Here is a 25,831-nt window from a genome sequence, read left to right as displayed (position 1 = left end):
GAAATCTTGTTAAAGTGCAGGTTCTGATTCAGGAGGTCTGGGGTGATGTTTGAGATTCTGCATTTCTAACAAGTCTCCAGAATGCTGCTGGCCCAAGAACCACACTGTACTACGGGATTGGGTATTCCTTCCACGTCTTCCTGGTCTACGTAAGCATCGTGCTTCTGCTTACCTCTAGCATGCTATTCACCCTATTCTATCACGTTGTATCGTTTTTATGTTCTTCGGCTAGAATGTAAGTTTCTGTGGACAGGAACTGTGTCTACTATGTCACGTACCCATCTCTGTATTCTCAGCACCTTGCTGAGAAGCTGGTGCACAGAAGGTGGGCGCCTAAGCAACGTTTAAGTTTGTTTAATTTCTGTAGTCTCTTTCAGGCTGAACTCAGAGCTGTTTCCAACCTAACTTCATTATCTGTGTGTTTAGAGCTCCTCTGTTAGTCAACGACACCCCTAACTCCCTCTGAGCAGTCTGGATCTCTTCCAGAGGAGAACGAAAGGAACTATCCAAAGCCCCCAAAGGGGGCTAAAAACCCAGGAGTGATGACTAGACTGACCACTGATATGGTCAGGTAGACTGGAGAGACCCACTCTCCGTAGACCTATAGAGGTATTCAGTAAGCTAGTGGTCTAGACAAACAACACACCGGCTGAGGTTTCACCTTGATTAATAAACCTAAGGCACAGGTTTGGTACAAGTTCTAAATGAAAACTTTGATATAAAAGATTGAGGACAGTTTTTGCTTGTAAAAATCAAGAGGAAACCAGAGAGGCCAGAAGACTTGAAAACTTACGAGACATACATATTTAATCATGTGCTACAGAGTCTACATTATTTATGAGTCAGGGTGCCCTCTGGCTGTGTTTTAATTTGATCACCAGCAAACTGTTAAACTTTTGCTTTGTTAATGGACATTTGGCCTTTACATTGAAAAAAAAGGCTGAAAAGAAATATCTACCTGGGGGAAAAGGAGTGATCATAGAGTGTCCTGCTTTGAGAAAAATCAAACCCCGCCTTGTCTATAATTGTGACCACTCCCAGTGATTTCATTTACTGGAGGTTCAGGGGAGGTTAGGATGGATGACAACTGGTGTACAGATTTAAAAAATCCACATTATCAGTAGAAAGAATTACATCACTACAACATAAGACTTTATACACGTCCATCTATGTGTAGTTTTATTCTATTCTACAAATAATTATACCCTGGCTATTCTCAAAACTAATTTGGAAAGACACATAAAAGGACAAAAATATGTCAACGAATTTCACACCAGAAAGTTAAGAAAACAACCACACTGTATCCTATTCATAGAACTATCTTCATGACCTTTTCCTGGCCAGATCTACAGAGAACAGAATAAAAGTTGGAATGCTGATCTGGACAATTCATAAAAAGAGTCAGTTATTGCGGTCATTATAAGCGTAAAGATCAGGCCTCTGTCTTTCAGCTTAAGTTATCTGATTTGCAGGAACTGCCAACGAATATTACAAATCTGACCAACTGCAAGGGATGATAAATAATAGTGTCTCTATTGGGTTCCTGCCAAGAGATCAATTTATTCAACAAAGTGCATTTGAAACCCAGGGCTGAGGAAACTGTAAATTAATATGGAAAAGGGTTCCCAATAATTAAACTAACTGAAAACTGCAAGTCATTTCTGGTACAGAGTCTTTCCAGTCCATGGTCATGTGAAAAAAAGGTGACCGAATGAGAAGATTCCATTTACCACAGTAAATGTAACAAGAAATTCCAGATAGATTACTCCACAGCTGCTTCCTCCCCCAAAAGGCACCCACCCCGACACGAGCACACTTGTGCACACACATGGACCCTCTCTCCAATCACTGTCCTGAAAAATTGCTGGCCTCAAAGATTTACATTTTGTGGAACAACTGAAGGGCACAACAGTTGCCTGGCACAGCTGCAGTCTGAACACAAAGGCTAGGAGGTGGGAACAGCAAGTTCAGTTCCAACTGTTAACTCAAGGGAAAGAGCATTTCTCAGAGCAATGCAAGCTTGGAAACTCAGTCTAGAGCAGCATGCTGTTGGTCACTAACACCCCATAGAGCTCAAATCTCAAAATCCAATTTGAAAATAGAAGAAAACAATGGTTACTCAAAATACTTGAGCTGTTGAGTCGCCATAAGCTTCTTGACTTTGTCCATTGAGATGGAATGCATTTCTTAAAACTTCTGAGTACTGTAGTGGCAACGAGTGCCAACACCCCACCCTTCTGCATACTTTTTGCAGACTTGTGATAAGTGGGCAAATAAATGAAATGATTTTTATTTATTTTTTCCTCCCAAAAGCTATTTGATCAGATAATTCTAATAGCCTTTTCCCTCTTCTTTGCAATAACACTGTGATACTGGCTGTAATTGTTTATGAGTTATTTTGCTGGTATGTCAACAGGCCATAGTAAATGAGAAGAAATCAGTTTGATTCATTCTAGGGATTATGTTTTGGAATCTTTCATATAGTTTTTACTAATTTAGATTTAAAATGAAAAACTATAATTTTTATAATATACTTTGTAATAGTTTTTCTTAACCCCAAACTTTAGAAGAAGAAGATAAAAATATTAGGAAATATATTTCTATGCATATATCTTAAAGTTTGTCAAAAGATTTTGTATATATGATGTTATCACTGAACCAACATTTTCTTACATAATCATTCCTCACTTTTAATATCTGGCCAAAACTTTATCATACTACTTTTCCATGAAAGAAGTGAAGTAGATGCTCTGCTTTATAATGATTACCATTTTAAATAGAATTTGCCCACATCATAACATGTGCTCAATAAATAATAGCTGTCATTATTATCATGGCAATCCATACCTCCTAATGTATGCTGTAAGGATTATATTTTATATAAATAAATAAATATTTATATTTATATAACATTTATGTTTTACAACATGTTTTTCAAAATGTGGGATGTGACCCATTAGTGCATCACGGAATCAATTTAGTGGGTCTCAGCCAGGATTTTATTTAAAAATGAAGTAAAACACAAAAGAAAATATCTGAATGCATTCCACGTGGTGGAAGAAAGTACTGTTTTGTGAAACTTGTTTTAGTATTGTGAGAAGGGTGTGTGTGTGTGTGTGTGTGTGTGTGTAAAATATATTTCTTACTATGGGTTGCCTTTAAAAGTTTCAAACTCATTGTTACAAAGCATATATTTCTAACGAACATGATGAAAAGATAGGTGTTCACTCTAGAACAAAGGAAAACAACTACATTTATTTATCTGTGATAATCGATCCTTCTTTTTTATATTCAAAACATAATTACTCAGCTTTGTACACAGCATTAAAGGTATTCAAACCATTTAAAAAGTAATTTTCTATTCATTTTCCATGGGCACTATTGGAGACTTAATAGGCCAATGTCTGTTGACATGATTATTTTCCACAAATGGATTCTCATTCCTTTTCCATTTATCTATCATGAAATAATAAGACATCCAAGGACTCTTGATGTTTAGTTTTCTGTTTTGTCATGATGTCCTATCTCCATGGCAAACATGTGACAATTCCCCTTTATGACAAATTGATCTATAACAAAACAGCATCTCATTTGAAATGTATGAAAAATAATTCCAATTAGTCTACACAAAGACCCACCTACCTCCACACATACCCTTCCATATTAAAACCCTTCAAATGTTTATGAACTCTCTTTACAGAATCATAATGTTGTGGGCAGAAGAAAAATAATCAACTTACTGTATCTTGCATTTCTTATGGAGAAAACAGGCAAAGTAGAAAATAAAAAGAAGCATCAGTCTTTAGTGGTCAGTGTTAACATTTGTACCACAAGTGTTGGGGAACAAGTGTAGAAGTCCTATACTGCTTTGAAAAACCACAAACTCTGCCTTGGTATAAAGCCCATGCTACTGAAAGCAACGTTCTGCGTGAAGGTTAGCTGCTGGTTATGACTGTGGGGAGAGTGAGGGTTCTACCTTTAAACTGAGTTCACAAATATGCCACTTCATCTTCTCAACATTTACTCTGGTTAGACCATCCACTGTGACAACTGAAAGGTAACATTCATTTCTAATGGACTGAAGTTTCCACAGGAAGCCTTTTTATAGCAAGTGCAGAGATTTTAAGGAGCAGGGACGATCCTAAGAGTACCCTAATTCACGATTTAGTTCAAACTATTTGCTGAGTACTTACTCCATGCCAGGCACTATGCGAGGGGCTGGAGACAGAGATGAGTTTCCAATCCAGTGGGAGAGCTCCATAAACACACAAAAAATTACAATTCTATATGTAAAGGGATATGACTGAGGTATACTGAAGATATGAAGGAGGCATAGAGGAGAGCCATCAAACCAGATGGGGCACCAAGGGAGATCAATGGAAGTTTCTTTTTTTTGGGGGGGCCAAGCTGTGTAGCTTGCAGGATCTTAGTTCCCTGACCGGGGATTGAACCCAAGCCCACGGCAGTGAAAGCACCAAGTCCTAACCAGTGGACCATCAGGGAACTGCACTCAATGGAAGTTTCTTAAAGAGATGATGTTGAAACTGAGTCTTGGGGAAGAGGGTTCCCCAGGGAACTCAGGTCATACAGCATGATATATGTTCAGGACATCACAATAAAGGTTAAACAACATGAGACTTGCAAATTTTGAAACAATGACATTTTGATTTGGTTCATTCTAAGCACTGCATGTGTTCAGAATTCCACAAGTAGTTTGGTAGTGCTGGGCCAGTGAGACGGGGAAGACAGGAGAGACAAGGTGAAGAGGAAGGCAAAAGTCAGATTAGAATCTCATGTGGGAATTCAAGTCGGAACAGACACAGCTGGGATTTTATCCTAGGACTAGGATACCATTCAAAGCACTAGGATTACCGAAGTATTGAAACATATTACTTAGTAAATTTTAAAATGCCAAAAGGGAAATTTAAAACATTTAAAAAACATTCTATTCATAATTCTATCTTCTTAAAATTATAACTGTTTTCAAATCTTCTTGTTTCCTTCGATTTTACTCACACAGTTTCTTAATACATATGCCGTCTTAGTGCTCATAACTTTTGCATTCTACTTTATCACTTAACATTGACTGGTAAATCATTTCCCATGTAACCACCATATGTGGTATCGTAATGACCCCAGAGTATTTCACTGGGTTCTTCTGACAACTCAACCATTTTCTTTTTCTGTGTCATATAGGTAGTTTCCAGACTTTCCTATGACAATGGCATTTTCATAAGCAGCTCTGCATGTATATTTTATCTTATGCTTTCCTTGAGGTAAATTCTAAAATTGCCAGGCTACCAAGAATGAATAGTTTTATGACCTTTTGTTACTCAGGTGGAAGAGGGCTGGGTACTTACTGTTTTGCTCCAAGTAAGGCCTGCAGTGTGGTGTTCCTTGATGTATGCTTGAAGCTCACTCCATATGTTCAAATACGACTTTACCCAATCCACATGGCGTAAATCACTTTGTCATAAAAGAGAGTGGAAGAGAGTGGATTTAGGATCTATTTAAAGACATTGGGGAGCACATGGCAATCCAGTAACTAAGGCTCCAGATGACCCTGGAACAACTGTCTTTCTAGACCAGTCAGTGTGGACTGATTCTGAAAAGAACCTTGAAAGGATGGTGGTCCTGGTCTCCCCTGAGAGGAGCTGAGTGACCTGAGCTCCAGTGCGGAGTGGAGAGGCCCACGGAGAGAGCATCCACCAAACTTAGTCAGTTCATCCTCGTGTCATCTCTCACGGGGAGATGAACATGGAGGGGAGACCATTTCTCTCCGTACTGCTTCTGATGCAAAATGAAAAACAATGCACTTTCAGGCAGGAGAATGGTACAGAAAAGAAAAAACGTCCTTTGGTTTGTTTTCTAATAATTTGTGGAATTATTCGGTTGAAAGTATAACCAAATTGGAGAATTCTGGGCTGATATGCAAAGTTGCTATAGTAAGAAAAATGACTTCCTACAAATGGGTAACACTCAATACTTCTAAAGGGACAGTCACTTAAATTACTTCAATTTGATACTCATAATGACAAATGCAAGTGAGGCAGGGCATGACTGGTATTTTTATTCCAATTTTACTGAACCAAGAAGTGGTAAAATGTTAATCCAACTTTTAAAGCTGGATTAATATACAGGATTGGGAGAACTGTTAGAAATATTAAATTTATAGGTAGGCAAAAATAGTTGCATTTCCTTTGGATTATTTCCACTCACACATTTTTTCCTACTTTGAATAAAGTAGTGGTAAATGAGAAAATGATGAAATCTCAGTTAACAAAAATTTAATCACAAACCTGGGCCATTAATCTGAAGACAATCACGGAAGGAAATCTCTATTATTCAAGCTCTTGTCAGTAATGACTTGTCTCTGGACATATTTTGTTTTCCTTGAAAAGCTCTGAGTACCACGAGCATGTTTAGAATCCCATTGTATTAAGTCATGCCATTTAAGAAAAGGGAAATGGGGAACTGAAGTCGTAATTATCTGCCCCTCAAAGAGGAAAAACATGAGTGTGATTTTGTTCTACATCTTTAGATTTACTGACTATAATGATCAAATCTATGACATATTTCATTGTCACTTTCTCACTTTTACAATCAAAACCCAAACCCATATATTTATATATATGGTCATTTAATACACACATGTGCATATGTACAGGTGTATGTACATACAACACACATCTGTAGGCATTCTAGAAAAAGCAGGCTGCACGTTCAGTACACTTCTATTAAAAAGTTTAACAAAGGATAAAGTCCAAACCTGCATAGGCAAATTCATCTTTCTTTTAACTATTACAGTATGATTTTAACTTGAAGAAAGTTCTAGCAAAACTTGTAATAAGGCATAACAATATGGTGCCTTTTAACCTGAAGTCAGTTTCTAAGAGACAACAAATTGAGAAGGACTCAACTATACCTCCACAGCCGCAAACCCAGCCTCAGTTCCACTTCCCCTGTAAGAAGCTATGGGAAGGATGTGTGACTCTTAATGATTATGACTCAGAGAGGTCTGACCTCTAGAAAGTCAAAATAATTAACCTGCTCTATTCGTTTATTGAAAAAGAGCCAAGCAACCAGCCAAGCCAGTCGAAAAGGTTGCACAGATGCAGAGTCCGCTGGCCACAGCCCTTCTGTGTAAACCACAAGGAAGCCTGCCTTTCACCTCCTCCACCCACGGCCCTGTCTGTCAGGTAGGCAGCAATGCGACTGCCTCACTGGCAATGCCTCATCAATGAGTCTGCAACACCCCACAGCCCTCACTGAGCTCACACAGAAGGAAGACACAGCCGGCTTGGGTGCACCCATAAATGGGTGTTGAGTGACTGGTTGTGGAGTATTGGGCTTGCTTTGGGTTATCGATCCTGGAAGCTCACCGCTGACTTGGGACTGGTCTGGCTACTTGTGCAAGTGAGGTGAATAAATCCACACCCGTGGCTGCATTTCCCCAGCATATTACACACTCTTCAGGTGGTCCATTAAGTTTAAGTGAACTGTCCTTGATGCTGTCAAAAGTACATTTTCTACTTAATAGCCGACATTGAGGAGCAAATACTATACTCTCTTTGTATATGTACAAAAAAGGGGAACCCCTAACCCTCTTGGCTATACTACCACCTGGGGAGAATCACTCACACCCATGGGCCCAAGATACACTCAAGTAGGGACTGGGAGGACAACAGGAGCTGATGAACTGAGATAAAAACAAAAATGGCCTCCAAGGGTGATACGCAAAACGGCAGAGACTTAGGTGTCTTAATAGGCACCTCGGTATATTCCGAGAAAAGACTAGGTAAAGAGGTCTTTTATGATGACGAAGTCGTCATGGGCTGTTCATGCTGACATATTTTTGCAACTTAAGCTTGTTCTTTCCTTAACTGCTATTTTTATGTGAGCAGAGCAGATTGTCTTGCATTTCATTTTTCTTTTTTTAATTTTTAAATAGATCTTTATTGGAGTATAATTGCTTCACAATTCTGTGTTAGTTTCTGTTGTACAACAAAGTGAATCAGCCATGTGCATACATATATCCCCATATCCCCTCCCTCTTGCGTCTCCCTCCCACCCTCCCTAACCCAACTCTCTAGGTCATGGCAAAGCACCGAGCTGATCTCCCTGTGCTATGCTTCTGCTTCCCCCTAGCTAACTATTTTACATTTGGTAGTGTATATATGTCCATGCTACTCTCACTTCGCCCCAGCTTCCCCCTCCCCCACTGTGTCCTCAAGTCCATTCTCTATGACTATGTTTTTATTCCTGCCCTGCCACTAGGTTCATCAGTACCATTTTTTATCTTTTATTTTTTTTGATTCCACATATACATGCCAGCATACAGTGTTTTGTTTTTCTCTTTCTGACTTACTTCACTCTGTATGACAGACTCTGGGTCCATCCATCTCACTACAAATAACTCCATTTCATTTCTTTTTATGGCTGAGTAATATTCCATTGTATATATGTGCCACATCTTCTTTAACCACGCATCTGTCCATGGACATTTAGGTTGGTTCCATGTCCTGGCTATTGTAAATAGTGCTGCAATGAACACTGTTGTACATGTCTCTTTTTGAATTACGGTTTTCTCAGGGTATATGCCCAGTAGTGGGATTGCTGGGTCATATGGTAGTTCTAGTTTTAGTTTCTTAAGGAACCTCTATACTGTTCTCCATAGTGGTTGTATCAATTTACATTCCCACCAACAGTACAGGAGGGTTCTCCTTTCACCACACCCTTTCTAGCATTTATTCCTTCTAGATTTTTTGATAATGGCCATTCTGACTGGTGTGAAGTGATACCTCATTGTAGGTTTGATTTGAATTTCTCTAATAATTAGCGATGTTGAGCATCTTTTCATGTGCCTCTTGGCCATCTGTATGTCTTCTTTGGTGAAATGTCTATTTAGGTGTTCTGCCCATTTTTAAATTGAATTGTTTGTTTTTTTTGACATTGAGCTCCATGAGCTGGTTGTATATTTTGGAGATTAATCCTTTGTCTGTTGTTTCATTTGCAAATATTTTCTCCCATTCTGAGGGTTGTCTATTTGTCTTGTTTATGGTTTCCTTTGCTGTGCAAAAGCTTTTAAGTTTCACTAGGTCCCATTTGTTTATTTTTATTTTCATTACTCTAGGAGGTGGGTCAAAAAAGACCTTGCTGTGGTTTATGTCAAAGAGTGTTTTTCCTATGTTTTCTCCTAAGAGTTTTATAGTGTCTGGTCTTACATTTAGGTCTTTAATCCATTTGGAGTTTATTTTTGTGTATGGTGTTAGGGAGTGTTCTAATTTCATTCTTTTACACGTAGCTGTTCAGTTTTCCCAGCACCACTTATTGAAGAGACTGTCTTTTCCCCACTGTATGTTTTTGCCTCCTTTGTCATAAATTAGGTGACCATAGGTGTGTGGGTTTATCTCTGGGCTTTCTATCCTGTACCATTGATCTACATTTCTGTTTTTGTGCCAGTACCATACTGTCTTGATTACTGTAGCTTTGCAGTATAATTTGAAGTCAGGGAGCCTGATTCCTCCAGCGCCATTTTTCTTTTTCAAGATTGCTTTGGCTATTTGGGGTCTTTTGTGTTTCCATACAAATTGTAAAATTTTTTGTTCTAATTCTGTGAAGAATGCCATTGGTAGTTTGATAGGGATTGCACTGAGTCTTTAGATTGCTTTGGGTAGTATAGTCATTTTCACAATATTGATTCTTCCAATCCAAGAACATGGTATATTTCTCCATCTGTTTATGTCATCTTTGATTTCTTTCATCAGTGTTTTATAGTTTTCTGAGTACAAGTCTTTCGCCTCCTTAGGTAGGTTTATTCCTAGGTATTTTATTCTTTTTGTTGTGATGGCAAATGGGATTGTTTCCTTAATTTCTCTTCCTGATTTTTTGTTGTTAGTGTATAGGAATGCCAGAGATTTCTGTGCATTAATTCTGTATCCTGCAACCTTACCAAATTCATTGATTAGTCCTAGTAGTTTTCTGGTGGCATCTTTAGGGTTCTCTATGTATAGTATCATGTCATCTGCAAACAGTGACAGTTTTACTTCTTCTTTTCCAATTTGTATTCCTTTTCTTTTTTTTCCCTGACTGCCATGGCTAAGACTTCCAAAACTATGTTGAATAATAGTGGTGAGAGTGGATATCCTTGTTTTGTTCCTGATCTTAGTGGAAATGCTTTCAGTTTTTCACCATTGAGTATGATGTTTGCTGTGGGTTTGTCATATATGGCCTTTATTATGTTGAGGTAGGTTCCCTCTATGCCCATTTTGCCTCTTCTCATTCATACTGCACAGTTCTATAGTCTCCAACACAAAGGGCAACATTTGGAGTTATATCATTGGGCACAATTGCCTCAAACACAGTTCTCTGGGTGCAGGGAGTCTGTTACTGAATATCAGTAATTTAACCAAAGTTTCCTTAGGGTGGGAGAGACCTCAGGAGGAAAAGAGGTGGGCGGAAGTCTGTCTCGAGAGCTGCGCTTCCTAAAAGCTCTAAGACCTGTTTTGCTAACATAGAATGACTAAACTCTATGAGGGGAAGGGAACACTGCGGCTGGATTTTGTCTTATTTTGTTTAGTATAATTGCTCTATTGGGATATAATTCACATCCCAGGCAATTCATCCATTTAAGGTGTACAATTCAATAGTTTAGTTCAAATTGTGCAGTCATTAACACAGTGGTTTTAGAACATTTTCATCACCCCCAAAAGAAATCCTACACCCATTAGCAGTTACTCCACATTTCCACCCAACTTCCCCAGCCCTAGACAACTGCTAACCTACTTTCTGCCTCTGTGGATTTGCCTATTCTGGAATTTCATATAAATGGAATCATACAATATGTGTTTTTTTGTGTCTGACTTCTTTCACTCCGCATAATGTTTTCAAGGCTCATCCATACTGCTACTTGTATATTTCATTTTTTTAAATGGCTGAATAATATACCATTGTATGGATATACACTTCATTTGTCTATTCAGCAGTAGCACATTTTGGTTACTATAAATAATGCTGCTATGAACATTCATGTACAAGCATTTGTGTGGACATGTTTTCATTTCTTTTGGAAATACACCTAGGAGTGGGATTGCTGAGAGTTGACTGTTATTTTCTAGTAAAAAAAAGAAAGTATTGGTACATATTTCTTAAAATGATTGGTGGATGTATGGGTATTTTTTGTATTGTAATTTTTATATCTTACATATATTTATAAATATTCTTCTGTATCTACTCAATGTTTATTAAAACCAAAAATAACCTATAAAAGAAACAGTTATACAAGTTTTGAATATGTAACATTGGTCAATGACCTGGGACTACAGGAAGTATTTATTTACACATTCTGTGCAATTTTTCTATATTCCATACAAAATTTGTCTTATAATGTTGTTTTCTTCTTTTCCTACTTAAAACCTGTTCTTCTGGCTCATATTTTTAGATCTATGTTAGTAATAGAAAGAAGTGAATTGAAGCAATTATCCAGACTATTCAGGTCCTCAAGTTTCCTTTCATCTGGACAGTATGGGTCTGTGAGTGAAATGCAGGAACCCCTGCATTTGCTGACTGATGATCATTTCTACTGCCGTCACCTACGGGCTCAGAGGGGGATTCACTCTGAGCTCAGTGCCCAGGGGGTGGAACTTTGTTGCTCTTATTTTCACTTCATTCCTTTCCTGCATGATGACGCATCAGCCACATCACATCTTGCCAGCTGTTGACAAGGCAGGCCATGACATCATCAGAGGTGAGGGATTTCATGACACCCCTTCAGCTGTTCAGAGATATCTTCCTGTCTATTCAGCTCTGGCCTCTCCCCATTTAGTCCCATTTCCAATTCTAGCCCCAGTTTGCGGCTCTCTAGGATCTATTATTTGTGCTGGAGAATGCAATGTCCTTTTAAGCTGGCTCTCCAGGCAAAACCTGTTGGTTCAGTCTCATCTGTACTTTCAACAGCACTTTGAATGGCGGCTGTTCTTACAGACGTCTCTCTTGTCAACCCAACTGTATTTCACCTTAACGCAATCTCTGGCTTCCTTCTCATTGGCCTGGTTTGTTGTCTCATCTCTGTTCCTCATTTATACTTCATTTCCTAAGCCCGTTTATTTTCTCTCCTCACCCACCAATTCTATTTTTTTTAAATTTTATTTATTTTTGGCTGCGTTGGGTCTTCGTTGCTGCACGTGGGCTTTCTCTAGTTGCAGAGAGCAGGGGCTACTCTTCTTTGCTGTGCATGGGCTTCTCATTACAGTGGCTTCTCTTGTTGCAGAGCACGGGCTCTAGGACACGCGGGCTTCAGTAGTTGTGATGTTTGGGCTTAGTTGATCTGTGGCATGTGGGATCTTCCCAGACCAGGGATCGAACCCATGTCCCCTGTACTGGCAGGTGGACTCCTAACCACTGTGCCACCAGGGAACTCTCACCATTCTATTTTGATCAATGTAAAAGGTTTGTCCATTTAGGGCTGGTCCATCACAAACCATCACAGATCTCTCTCATTATTGTGGGGATACATAACAGAGTGACATGCATTCACGTGGGGAGAGTTTATTCACTACCAGAGAACTGAGGCAGACTTTCTAAAACACACATATTATCTGGATCATTGATTTCACTTTCCACTTTGCTTTATCTGCAAAGATGGGATTTTTCCTTAATGTTTGTAGTAAACTAGACTTTGAAAGGAATCAGTAATGAACTACATTAAGCTTGGGGACAAATGTCTATCAATCAATCAATTGAAAATCTGTAAAAGAAGGTACGTACCTGTGTTTGTAGTCCTTTAAGACCCTGTTAGTGTAAAAGGTGGCAGCATCATTCATCTCCTTGACATAAGGACCGGGTTTGGGGGACTGAGAGAACAGGACCATCACCAAAGCATAGAAAGAAAAAAAATAACAGGATAAGAAAGAAAATGCCTTAAAGAAGAAGAGAAGCAATGCAGATGTTGACTTCAAAGTTGGAGGCAAATCTTGCTCTGTAAAATCAGTGAAGCACTTTCCACATCTCAGAACACAAAGCCCTGAACTTCAAAAGGGTAAGAAAGAGCTGATGTATTCAGCCTGAAGGGAATCTTCCTTTCATGTAACAGGCGGAGGATGGAGAAGCCTGAAGGCAGCCATGAGTTCTCCCAAACACTCCACAAACCTGACGAGGTGCAGGGGCAACATTCCAGCCAGACTCACCACAGCTATCCACCCAAGGGCAGGGATGCTTTCGCTGACGGCCGAGAGATGATTAAACATTTTACTCCCCCGGTTTCTCTCTCTGAAAGTTTGGATCTCCTGAATCTTTTCCGATATTGGTTTCAGAAGTGCAGCCACATCGTTCTGGAAGCAAACATTGAGCACTGTTACTGAGGACAGAGTGGAGGCACAGCACCTCCACCCACGCTGGCCTAAGCAGGACTACTCAGCACCTGTCATTTGTCGGGCTTTCAGAATCCAGCAGACTTTTTTCTTATGGTCATACTGTATTTTCATTTTCTGAAGTATGAAGATTGCGATTTCTTACATTATTAATGCTGTCTCCTGAGACATGGAAAAAATGCAGCAGTATGATACAGTCCCTGTTTTGGAGACCGCTGCATGGAACACAGTGAAACTGAGTGTAGATCAAGTTATATTTTCTAATGGAATGCACAGATCACAGCCTAGAATAACACATGTCTAAAATCGGGATAGGTAGAAGTTAGTAAAAGGATATCTTCCTATTCCTGTGGGAAAATGATGTGAGGAAGGGTCCTTGGTTTTTACCTTAGTTACTAATCCATAAAGTGGAAATCTTTCACTGAGGCTCTCTGCAAGAAAATGTAACAGCTTATAATATTTATAGTCACCTTAGTCTGGTTTGGTTTTCAGCATCATCCTCAGACAACTTGGCTGATGGCTACTCACCCCTCTTTTTTTATTTTTTAAATTTTTATTTATTTATTTATTTATTTTTGGCTGCGTTGGGCCTTAGTTGCTGTGCGCGGGCTTTCTCTAGTTGCGGTGAGCGGGGGCTACTCTTTGTTGCGGTGCATGGGCTTCTCATTGTGGTGGCTTTTCTTGTTGCAGAGCATGGGCTCTAGGTGTATGGGCTTCAGCAGCTGTGGCACATGGGCTCAGTAGTTCTGGCGCATGGTCTTAGTTGCTCCGCGGCATGTGAGATCTTCCCAGACCAGGGCTTGAACCCAAGTCCCCTGCGTTGGCAGGCAGATTCTTAACCACTGCTACCAGGGAAGTCCCACCCCTCTCACTTCTGATTAATTGATTCAACAACTGACTTTTCTAGTCACATAAAAACACTTCTAAAATTATGTGAGCTGAGTTATGAAGTATCACAGCGATTGGTGCTTGTAGCATCTCCCCATAGCATTCTTGACTTTCTTTGGTTTGGAAGAGCAGATACAGTTATCTGATTTTTTTTTCCTCCAAAGAAATAGCAACAGTTTGTACTTCAGCTTTGTAAAAGCAGTTGAAGAGGTTTTGGCAGTATTTTACAGTCTTTTAAAATAGAAAAGCCCCTTAAAGCTCCTTAATTTCTTTAACCAAGACTTCAGAGGTTCTTAACTGAACTTCAAGGTTCTCAACTTGGGCTACACATTGAAATCACCTGGAAGCTTTCAAAAACAGGCCTTGGGGGCTTCCCTGTTGGCACAGTGGTTAAGAATCTGCCTGCTAATGCAGGGGACATGGGCTCGAGCCCTGGTCTGGGAAGATCCCACATGCCGCAGAGCAGCTAAGCCTGTGTGCCACAGCTACTGAAGCCCGCGTGCCTAGAGCCCATGCTCTGCAACAAGAGAAGCCACCGCAATGAGAGGCCCACAAACCGCAACAAAGAGTAGCCCTCGTTCGACGCAATTAAAGAAAGCGCGTGTGCAGCAACGAAGACCCAACGCAGCAATAAATAAATTAAAAACAAAAAAACACAAACCAGGCCTGGGCCCCGCCCCCAGAGACTCTGATTTAACTGGTCTGGGGGTGGCCTGGGTTTCGGGGGGAATTGGAAAAGCTCCCAGGTGCAGATTTTAATCATTGCTACAATGCTAGTTTAACATCCTTTAGGACAGTTGTTTGTGCCAGGGACAGCAAACCATTAGGGAAGAAATAATGCTCAGCTGCAGTAGCTTCCAGCCCTCACTTCTCCTTCTTGACCCTGTATATGCCCTCCCCTAAAAGAAATGTATAAAGGCTTTGGAATTATAATGACCTTGGTTCAAATCTTTGCTCTGACACTTTATGAGGCCTTGAGCAAACTACTTAACCAAAGCCTTGGTCTCCTCATCTGTAAATCAGAGATAGTAATACTTACAGCTTATAGGCTACAGGAGAGGTGACGTCTTAAACCTCTGGCACATGGGATGGACACAATAAACGGAAGTGATTATTATTATTACTATTATTCAGTTAGCTCAGACTGGGGGTAAAAAAGATGTTCTCTGTAATACGTAATATTCATTTGCCTCAAACAAACAGTCTGTGTATTTAAGATAAGAGAGGCTCCAAATAAACATCCACGTAGGCTAACAGGATTTTAGGGTTACGGGAGTCTAAATTAGGTCATCTAGTTCAGGTTTTTGACAGACTCAGCTAAGTGGGTCACATTCAGTATTTTAAAAAAGTAACTGAAATAGAATAGAAAATATCAGAGGGCATGTCATGTATAAGGTTGGGTGTTTTTTTTTTTTGGCCACACCGTGCCGCACGTGGGATCTTAGTTCCCCAGCAAGGGAGAGTAAAGGCTCAGGTTTGGATGAGACTGCTTGGGTTGAAGTCCTTGCAAGTCAGTGTACTAAGCTCTAGAACTTTAAACAAGTGGCCAAACTTGTCTATGATTCCGTGATCACATCTTCAAAATACTGTTGATAATGGCACTCACTTCACATGGCTGTTAGAAGGAGTAAATGAGAGAACATGTCTGTGCTTGGTAAGGAGGCAGGTACATTGTGAGTGCTCGACAAATAGCAGGAGACCCCAAAGACATCTGCCAGTTTAAAAATCTCTGATTGACAAGATTCACTGACCAGCTCTTTCCTATCACTGACATGCAAAGTCAGGAAAAACATTTCCTAACTGAGATCTGCAGCTGGAGAGGCATGTTTTTGTTTGGGAGAAACAAAAAGAAATACAGGGAAAGAAAGCAAAGCATTCTTAAAGTTCTCAGTGGACTTTTTTTTTCCTGTTTTATTGAGAAATAATTGACATACATCACTGTATAAGTTTAAGGTGTAAATATATGCAAATCAAACCAGCATGATGGTTTGATTTACATATACTGTGAAATGATTACTACAATAGGTTTAGTTAATTAATATCCATCATCTGATAGATACAATAAAAAGAAAAGGAAAAAGAGTTTCCCCCTGTGATGAGAACTCTTGGGATCTACTCTTTTAACAACCTTCCTACATATCATATAGCAGTGTTAGCTATAGTCGTTACGCTGTACAGTACATCCCTAGTACTTATCTGTAACTGAAAGTTTATACCTTATGACCAGCTTCCTCTGACTCCCCCTTCCCCCCAGCCCCCAGTTCTGGTAACCACAAATCTCTCTTTTTCTGAGTTTGGTGGGGTTTTGTTTGTTTGTCTAGATTCCACATATAAGTGAGATCATACAGTATTTGTCTTTCTCTGACTTACTTCACTTAGCATAATGTCTACAAAGTTAGTGGACTTTTAAAATTCTTCCATACTGAAGGAGGTGAAAAACAAAAAAAGGTTGCTGCAGAAGCTAGCCAGGTCTTGTGGAAAATTCATGAATACCTTTCCACCTTCTCACTTTCCCTTCTGGCCATTACAAAGGAAAGGTCTCATAGGTGTGACAGGAAGACCCTGAATCAGGGTTGTTATGGGCTGAATGTGTCCTTCCCAAATTCAAATATTGAAGCCCTAACCCCCAGGACCTCAGAATGTGAGTGTATCTGGAGGCAGGGTCTTTAAAGAGGTGCTTCAGTTAAAATGACGTCATGAGGGTGGACCCTAAACCAATATGACAGGCGTTCTTATTTATGAGATGAGGATGCACACACCCACAAGGGAAGACCACGCGAGGACACAGGGTGAAGACAGCCGTCTGCAAGCCAAGGAGAGAGGCTTCAGAAGCAACCAACCCTACTGACACCTTGATCTCGGACTGCCAATCTCCAGAACTGTGAGAATACACATTTCTGTTGTTTAAGCCACCCAGTCCGTGGTACTTTGTTCTGGCAACATTGGCAAACTAATATGAGGGTGTAATGACAGTACAGGAAAAGCAAACAAACACCCCCAAACTCTCAACAAAGAAACAAAACCCCTCTAAACAGTCCCTGCCCCAAACACAGCTCTTCCATTTTCTTGGTGAATGACTGCTAAAGTCAGGTTTAAATGCCCTCCCTGCAATTTCACTCTTTAGAAGGGAAACACTTCCCTCTTCAAGAGATTCTTTTTAGTCCAAATTCAACACCCAATCAAAGGTGCGTTATATAGGTTTTCCCAGAAGGCAGCTGAGTATTAATTATGGCAACACTAGTAAAAAGCATCCTAATTTTCTCCAGTGATTTGCTCAGCCATGATATTCTTTTCTTTTTTTTACATCTTTATTGGAGTATAATTGCTTTACAATGTTGTGTCAGTTTCTGCTGTATAACAAAGTGAGTCAGCTATAGGTATACATATATCCTCATATCCCCTCCGTCTTGCGCCTCCCTCCCACCCTCCCTATCCCACCCCTCTAGGTGGTCACAAAGCACCGAGCTGATCTCCCTGTGCTATGCTACTAGCTATCTATTTTACATTTGGTAGTGTATATATGTCCATGCTACTCTCTCACTTTGTCCCAGCTTCCCCTTCCCCCCTCTCCATGTCCTCAAGTCCATTCTCTACATCTGCGTCTTTATTCCTGTCCTGCCCCTAGGTTCATCAGAACCATTTTTTTTTTTAGATTTCATATACATGGTTAGCATATGGTATTTGTTTTTCTCTTTCATTCTGTATGAGAGACTCTAGGTCCCTCCACCTCACTACAAATAACTCAATTTCATTTCTTTTTAAGCCATGATATTCTTGATGTAATGACATTTTTGAGAAAGGCCAGAATATCTGAATTGTTAGTGATATCTGGCCTACTGCCCCAAGGGGAAAAAGAACCAGAAACTGTATATTTACAATGTTAGATAGATTTATTAAGGCCATCTTTGTTTATCTCTAACTTCACAAGAACAAACTCTGAAGTCTGAGGAGACAGAGTATTCTGGAAGATATTTTATATTGGTTATCTGATGAAAGCACCAAAAAGATTGAGAAAGTTTCCTTCTGCCTTAATTTGGCAATTGCGTGAAGAATTGTCCTCATTAAAAAAAAAAAAAAGTAATGCTGAGAGGACTAAGTACAACGGCTATGTGCACAACCCTAATAAGCAGTACAGCTTTATTCTGTGCCAACAGATTTCTCGTGTACTTTAAAGGAGGCTTACATTCTCCAGCTCATCCTGAACTTTCACAGCTGCAATCAAAAACACAGAGAGAGGGCTTCCCTGGTGGCGCAGTGGTTGAGAGTCCGCCTGCCGATGCAGGGGACACGGGTTCGTGCCCCGGTCCGGGAAGATCCCACATGCCAAGGAGCGGCTGGGCCCGTGAGCCATGGCCGCTGAGCCTGCGCGTCCGGAGCCTGTGCTCCGCAACGGGAGAGGCCACAACAGTGAGAGGCCCGCGTACCGCAAAAACAAAAAACAAAAAAACCCCACAGAGAACATTCGAGTTATGGTGTGATTTCCATCAAGGCTGACTGTATGGGATATCAGAGGAAAAGTGAATTGCGGGGCGGTGGGGGTCTGTTAGAGGAACTTCCACTTGTTTAAGTATTAAGCATGTATTAAGCATACTCAATAAATACAGGTTGAATTGCACTGATGTCAATTAACGCTACAAAAGGGCTTTCCACTGATGGGAGATAAATTTCAGAGGCATCCTGGGTTTTTTTCAATGGTGTGCATTGGTGGTAGCTTTTCAGACACAGCTAAAAGCTAGTGTGCTTTGGAATGACTTTAAATCGGCCAATTTAACATAGGTCTCACCCAGATTTTTTTTTTTTTAACTTATCACTAAGGTTTCTTTTATTCCGAGAGACTTTTCCCTGAAAGAAAATCATTTTTTAAGACTCATGTGAAGGTTAGCTGAAAAATCTCCCTTGCCCTTCCCCAGGTTTCTGTGGCTTTAACAGAAGGTCAAAATGGCCAAACTGGAGAAGATGCATGTGCAAATTGCAAGTTTCAGCGAGTGTTTCCAAGCACTATCTTAGCTTAATGGGACTGTACTTTGGAGAGTATTTCAGGACTCCATGTCTTTATGACCCTAGTTTCTGCTTTAAAGTTGAAGAGTTGAGACCCATTATCAGCTTCATCTCAGTTTATCAGCAAGCTCTGTAGAAACTTTACCCAAAAAGGAAAACCAAATTCCCACTCATGCTTTTTTGTAAGGGGATGGAACGAATTCTGGGAGTTTGACCTCAAAGATGTGTCATTGAGTAAACTGAAATAAGCTTGTTATTTCTGGAATCCATGGTTCTTGTGTAGTTTCTACATCAGGTAGAAAATGGATCAATCTGCTATTATTTCTTTTAAAATAATTTCTTTTTCTGATTACATGCTCTTTGTGAAACATTGGAAAATAAAGATGGAAAAACATAAGTAAACAATAAACGTCCTTAATTCCACCACACAGAGAAAAACACTGCTAAATGGTGATTTTTTTTCTTGTAGATGTAATTATCAGAGATATCGTCAAAACTAATAACTTTAAAAATAATGGCTGTTAAGACCATAAGGAATAATCGTAAGAGCTGAATTTAAGCAGTTCAGTTAAAACAAGCAAGCACAAAAACAAATAAAAACCCATCAGTATATTGGCAAGTTCTCTGAAACTCTATCATTTTTAGAAAGGATGTTTTAAATACAAATACTACAAAGACATTACTGTTACAACTCAGGAAAACTTAATAGCATTAAAGTAAAAATTGGACTTTTTAATATTTGACTCCCACCTTCATTAAAAAATTCTAAGAAAGCTTATATCAAGCAGTACATCTTAGCCAACCATACTAGCAAATATCAATGACTATTACTTTGGCTTAGTTGTTTTTGTATAAAGTTTTACCAGTTGATTCCATGTGAGTGCATATGACATGTATATAGCACAGAAAACATATGGAAAGATACTCATCAAAGTTTTTGTTTAATTGTATTGCCTTATCCATATATTTAAAATTTTCTAATATGTATATGCATTTCTTTTGTAATGAAGGGAAAAGTTTTAAAACATACTAACCAGTTTTGTACCTTCAATGGTAGAAAAAATTTCATATAGGTGCTATTAAATTTATAGATATCAAATAATATTAAGACTCTTTCTCAGCATTAGGGAAGTAGCTTCAGGAAAACATGTTCAGAAATTATCAGAATAAATTATTCAGCTGAAGAAGAATAGTTAACATTTTTTTCAGGCAAAGGTTATCCAAATCAGGAACAGTGTTTGCATCTAAAAATATATCATTTGGGCACATTCTAATAAATGAAGCAATTGTTTTCATCATTTTAAGGCAAAAGCAAACTTTTTTTAATCAGAAATGCTAATTTGCATTAACTTGCTTTGGTGCAATTGTAGATATTTCTCTAGACTAATTTCCCTTCATTATTCCTCTAATATAAAAATTTTCCACTGTCCAGAAACATTCTGGAGGTTTCAGAATATCCTCACGATAATACTTTCAGAAACATTTGTACATTTAAGACAACTTGAAAATTTAAAAGATTTGCAAAACTGTCACAGAAATCAATCTAAATAAATAAAACTGAGATCCATGAACGTACGTGATGCTATGGTAGCTGCCATTGTATTGCATTATGACAAATCCCTCAGAAAATATTTTTATATGCTCTTAAGGCTTTACATTCCACATATATGTCTTATTTTATGATTGTTAAACTCTCTTAAAAGTACACTCAAGGGGCTTCCCGGGCAGCCAAGTGGTTAAGACCCCACACTTCCAATGCAGGGGTCACGGGTTCGATCCTTGGTCAGTGAACTAAGATCCCGCATGCGGCACGGTGCGGCCAAACAAACAAACAAAAATACACTCAAGAATCCCAAAGGCTTTTTTTGCTTTCATTCCTTAAAAATCATTCTTAAAGAATTAAATTCTGCCATTTGCAACAACATGGATGGACCTGGAGGGTATTATGCTTAAAGAAATAATTCAGACAAAGAAATACAAATACTATATGTTTTCACTTACATATGGAATCTAAAAATTTTTTAAATGAATGAATATAACAAAACAGAAACAGGTTACCAGAGGGGAGAAAGGGAGGAGGAGCAAGATGGGGAAGGGAATTAAGAGGTAGAAACTATTAGGTATAAAATAAATAAGATACAAGCATGTAATGTACAGTGCAGGGAATATAGCCAGTATTTTATAATAACTTTAAATGTAATATAATCTATAAAAATATCTAATCACTATATTGTACACTGAAAATAATATAACGTAAATCAACTAAACTTCAATTTAAAAAAATCATTCTTGGGACTTCCCTGGTGGTGCAGTGGTTAAGAATCCGCCTGCCAATGCAGGGGACATGGATTCGATCCCTGGTCTGGGAGGATCCCACATGCTGTGGAGCAACTAAACCCGTGAGCCACAACTACTGAGACTGCGCTCTAGAGCCCGCGAGCCACAACTACTGAAGCCCGCACGCCTAGAGCCTGTGCTCCCCAACGAGAGAAGCCACCGCAATGAGAAGCCCGCGCACAGCAACGAAGAGTAGCCCCCACTCACCACAGCTAGAGAAAGCCCACACTCAGCAACGAAGACCTAATGCATCCAAAAATAAATAAATCTTAAAAAAAAATCATTCTTAAAGAGTAAAAGGAATGAACTGCTTTCCAGAATGAACTGCATTGTCCTGATACTTATGAGAGAAGCTTCCAACATGCATAAACTCCTACTTAAATTTTTAATACAAATCTATCAACAACCATTATACTCGTCAGCACATTTTTTCCCAGTAATAATATTTGAAAAATAAACTATTTCAGACATAACAGAAAAGCATACAAAGTAATGACAAGCACCCATATACGTGAAACATAATTTAATATTGCATTGGGGCCCAGGATCATTCCTATGATATCCCTTTACTGACATTTGCCAAAAAAAAACAGCTGGAAATGCAGAGGTCTGGAGCCTGGGACACAGAACTATTCAGATAGAACCTCAGGGGTAGCACTGAAGCTTGATGTCAAATTGTTGTATTTTTCTCATAAAGGTAGAACAGTTGCAAATTGGGCATTTTTAGTGTAGTCTTTTCTGCCAAAGGATTCAGCAAACCACAGGCTAAACAGCCTTCTCCAAAGTCATTTTTTAAAAAACTATTCAGGTAACAATTTACACTGTTGCTTATCAATATATTTAAACCTCTCAGAATCATGCAAAGCCTTATTTAGGATTTTGGGGCCATTGACCCAATGAACAATGGACACTTCTTTGTCAGTTCCCACTTCCTGTTTTTAGTCTTTGCCACTGTTCACAAGTGTGAGCCCCACCTGTCATCATTTTTAGTTTTTGTGCGCAGTATCTGGGGAAGCCCTCGCTCTAAAACCTACAATTTATTCATCAGAACAAGAACACAGTTCTGCTGATGTGATACGTGGGCCACGATTTTCTCTAAGCTCTCAATGGTTGACTTGTCTCAGAATGGTAGGTATGTGATATAAAAAGTCAAGTTCAATGGCTATCTAAATGTATACACAGTAACCCAAATAGTTTGTATCCTTACAATATCTCATCTCCTGAATCTTACTGCAACAACAGGGGTCAGAAGACGATAGAAACGAACAAACTTAACATTAACTGCTCCTCAGAATGAGAGTTACAGTTTTCATTATAGTTGTTCTGTTAGGAAGAGAATTTCATTGATAGTACAGGAAGATAATAGTCCAATCAGAGAAAATACATCTTTTTCATTCATTCATGTGTTGGCTAACGACTGTACGTGGGACACATACAAAGCTCTAGTGTCTCTCTCTTGTATGACTGGACTTGACAAAATGGGTTCCTAGAAAATGCTGGGTTCATGGCAGGGACTTGGCATTAGCTACATTATTTGAGATCCGGGAAGGAAGCAGTGGGTCAATAATGGGCAATGACAAATAAAGACATACGAAATCATGGCAGAGAGAAACCAGAAGGGAAAATTAAGTTGAAAATCAAAAACTTAACCTGGTTACCCACAGTAAGCATAAGAGAATAGACTGGATGGTTGAGAAGAATCTCATCTTGTACTTTGTCATTGTTTCAACTTATTTTATGGACCCAGCTGAAAAGACATCAACTTTCCCTCTCTCTGGGTAGGTACTATCTGGCTTCTGACAGTGATAAATTTTATAATCACCCACAATTTTACTTTATGGGATTCTGAACATTAAAGCTGAACAGCAGATCTCACTGTGCTTTACTTAAACGCACAGGGACTTCACTAACAATTTCTAAAGTTGGAGAGAGTTGCCAAAACCATTCAAATTTACCAGCTTTATAAAATCTAAAACAATATACTGTGATCAGAAATTAGTTCTCTGAGATAGAAAAAAAATCTGAACTGCTGTAAGTTTTTAAAAATTGAAGTACAGTTGATTTACAATGTTGTGTTGGTTCCTGGTGTACAGCAGTGATTCATTATACATATATTATTTTTCATATTCTTGTCCATTATGTTATTACAAGATATTGAATATAGTTCCCTGTGCTATAGAGCAAGAACTTGTTGTTTACCTAGTTTATATATAGTAGTTTATGTCTGTTAATCCCAAACTCCTAATTTATCTCTCCCCCTCCCCGAAGTGCTATAAATTTTTGTCTACCAACGTCTGAGTATTAACTGTATGCCATTCACCATGTTGATTGGTTTTCCCCGGTTCTGTCCACTTTGTAACGATAAATCTCAGTTTAAACTACCAAAGTCAGCACTTGAAGGATCCCTGTGCAGTCAACTGCATTTTCTGGGTCACTGTCTTTCCCCTAGATATGTGGCCCATGGTAGAGGGATGGCCAGATCTTCTCTTCGGGATTCATTTATGCAGAATATTGCTGAGATGACGTAATCCTACAGTTTCCAGTTCAACCTCAGAAGGTGCAAAAAATGTCAACAACTGCTCTGTAAGTCTTAAGACATCCCACGGGGTGGATTTGCCATTATTGTACCAAGCTACTGATACAGAGTTCCAATCGTCCTTAATAAGAAATGAGCTTTCTCTTTTAAGGTTACCACAACCTTTTTCAGATTCTACCGTTCGCTGTTCTCAAGAGCGGTGCTTCCCACAGTGCATCCAACAGAGCCCCGGCCCTGGTTCGGTGAACAGCTCAACACAAACCGTCTTCCTGATCCATGGAGTTTGAAGGAATTCTGCATATGGCATCTCCCTTCTGGCAAGTCATGATCCACCTCAGAATACGAAAGGAGTTACTACCGAAGTCCATCTATCTTGTTTACCCTGATGTCTCTCAAGTTTTTTTGCCCACAGAACCTTTGATTCACACCTCCCTCCCGCCCCCCCACTGGTTTTCTGTGGAACAGACTCTGGGAAAGGTTGCCAGCAGAAGCCTGTGAAGTGGCTTCAGGGAGTCACAGGGGTCTGCCGGGCTGCTTACCGTGTGTTCATTTTTCCTCTTCCTCTCCAGTTATCCTTGCTCATTACCATGGAAACACTTTCAAGGGCATTCAATGGAGGCAAAGAACTCTCTTCTCTCTCATTTCCAACACACACACACGCACGCACGCACGCGCGCGCGCGCGGAGCGGCTGTTTTCAGGAGCTATAATCATCTCTGAGAGGATGGCTGGCACAACCCTCCCCCTCTGCACTGAGGTTTTATCTTCTGTTGGTGTCTCACAGTCAGTCTTTTTTTGGCCAGCCCTGCCCGCACTGCTAATCACCACTGGCAGGTAGAATCTCCTTTGTCCTTATCTTCTCTGTTTTCTCTTTCTCCTTGCACACATCTAACCTTGTGTTTGGAAAGGCAGACCATTTAGAAACAATGCCACTCAATCACAGTATTCCTTCTGCAGAGCAAACTGATGGCTAATGACATTTATTTGCCTTTAGTCTTCAAGTCTTGAGCTATCTTTTCTCTTTGTGCTGCCCCATGGCCATGGGATGCTTCTTTACTACCCAAGAGGGATTTCTGACTGCTTCCAAGTCCAGAAGCGTCCCACAGCTTTTCCCGATGTAAGGCTCCCTTATACCATAGATCACATGCACTCAAAGTCTGATCAGTGCCAGTAGGTTGCTGTGCTTGGTTTTCCACATTGACCCCAAAGGGAAAGCATGGCTAACAGCATGTGTGAAGCTAGCAAAAAACGTGACGTACATCCAGAATTCCTTTCTATGAGGCACGTGCAGGAAGACCGTTCTTTGATCTTTGGCTCAGTTATTAGATATAAAGCCTATAGCTCTTGACCATGTAATAAAATGGAGATGACTGTGTCACCATATCTCTAAAGATATATCTAAAGATTGCTACCTGTTGGTCCACTTGTTTCTTCATTTATTCAACAAATATATACTGAGTGCCATCTATGCGCCACGGCTGGTCAAAAGAGGTGGAGTAGAGCAGTAAACAATACAGGCAATTCACAGCAGTAAACAACATAATGACTCCTAGGTCCCCACCCTCTTTTGTCCAAGTAGGGTGGGGAGTGTATTAGTCAGGGTTTTCCATAGAAACAGCACCAACAGGATGTGACTACATATAGTTTTATAAGGAATTGGCTCATGTGATTATGGGGGCTGACAAGTCCCCAAGATTTGCAGACTG

At 39.6% G+C, this 25,831-nt stretch overlaps 1 protein-coding gene across 2 annotated transcripts in view; it reads right to left on the bottom strand.

Annotated features, from left to right (window-relative positions):
- CAP2 (cyclase associated actin cytoskeleton regulatory protein 2) overlaps positions 1-25,831 on the bottom strand; it is a 133,742-nt gene that overhangs the window by 24,561 nt on the left and 83,350 nt on the right. For both annotated transcript variants that reach the window (XM_029243966.1, XM_029243967.1), the window contains exons 5-7: positions 13,185-13,328; positions 12,766-12,851; positions 5,361-5,466 (exon numbers count right to left, since the gene is read on the bottom strand). In XM_029243966.1, the coding sequence (XP_029099799.1) occupies positions 5,361-5,466; positions 12,766-12,851; positions 13,185-13,328 (336 nt within the window). The remainder of the gene's footprint in view (positions 1-5,360; positions 5,467-12,765; positions 12,852-13,184; positions 13,329-25,831) is intronic.

Source organism: Monodon monoceros, unplaced genomic scaffold (genome assembly GCF_005190385.1).
Source record: "Monodon monoceros isolate NGI ecotype Baffin Bay Population unplaced genomic scaffold, NGI_Narwhal_1 Super_Scaffold_3, whole genome shotgun sequence".
NCBI classification, from domain to species: Eukaryota; Metazoa; Chordata; class Mammalia; order Artiodactyla; family Monodontidae; genus Monodon; species Monodon monoceros.
The sequence above is the reverse complement of the archived record's forward strand: the minus strand, read 5'-3'. Positions and strand labels throughout refer to the sequence as shown.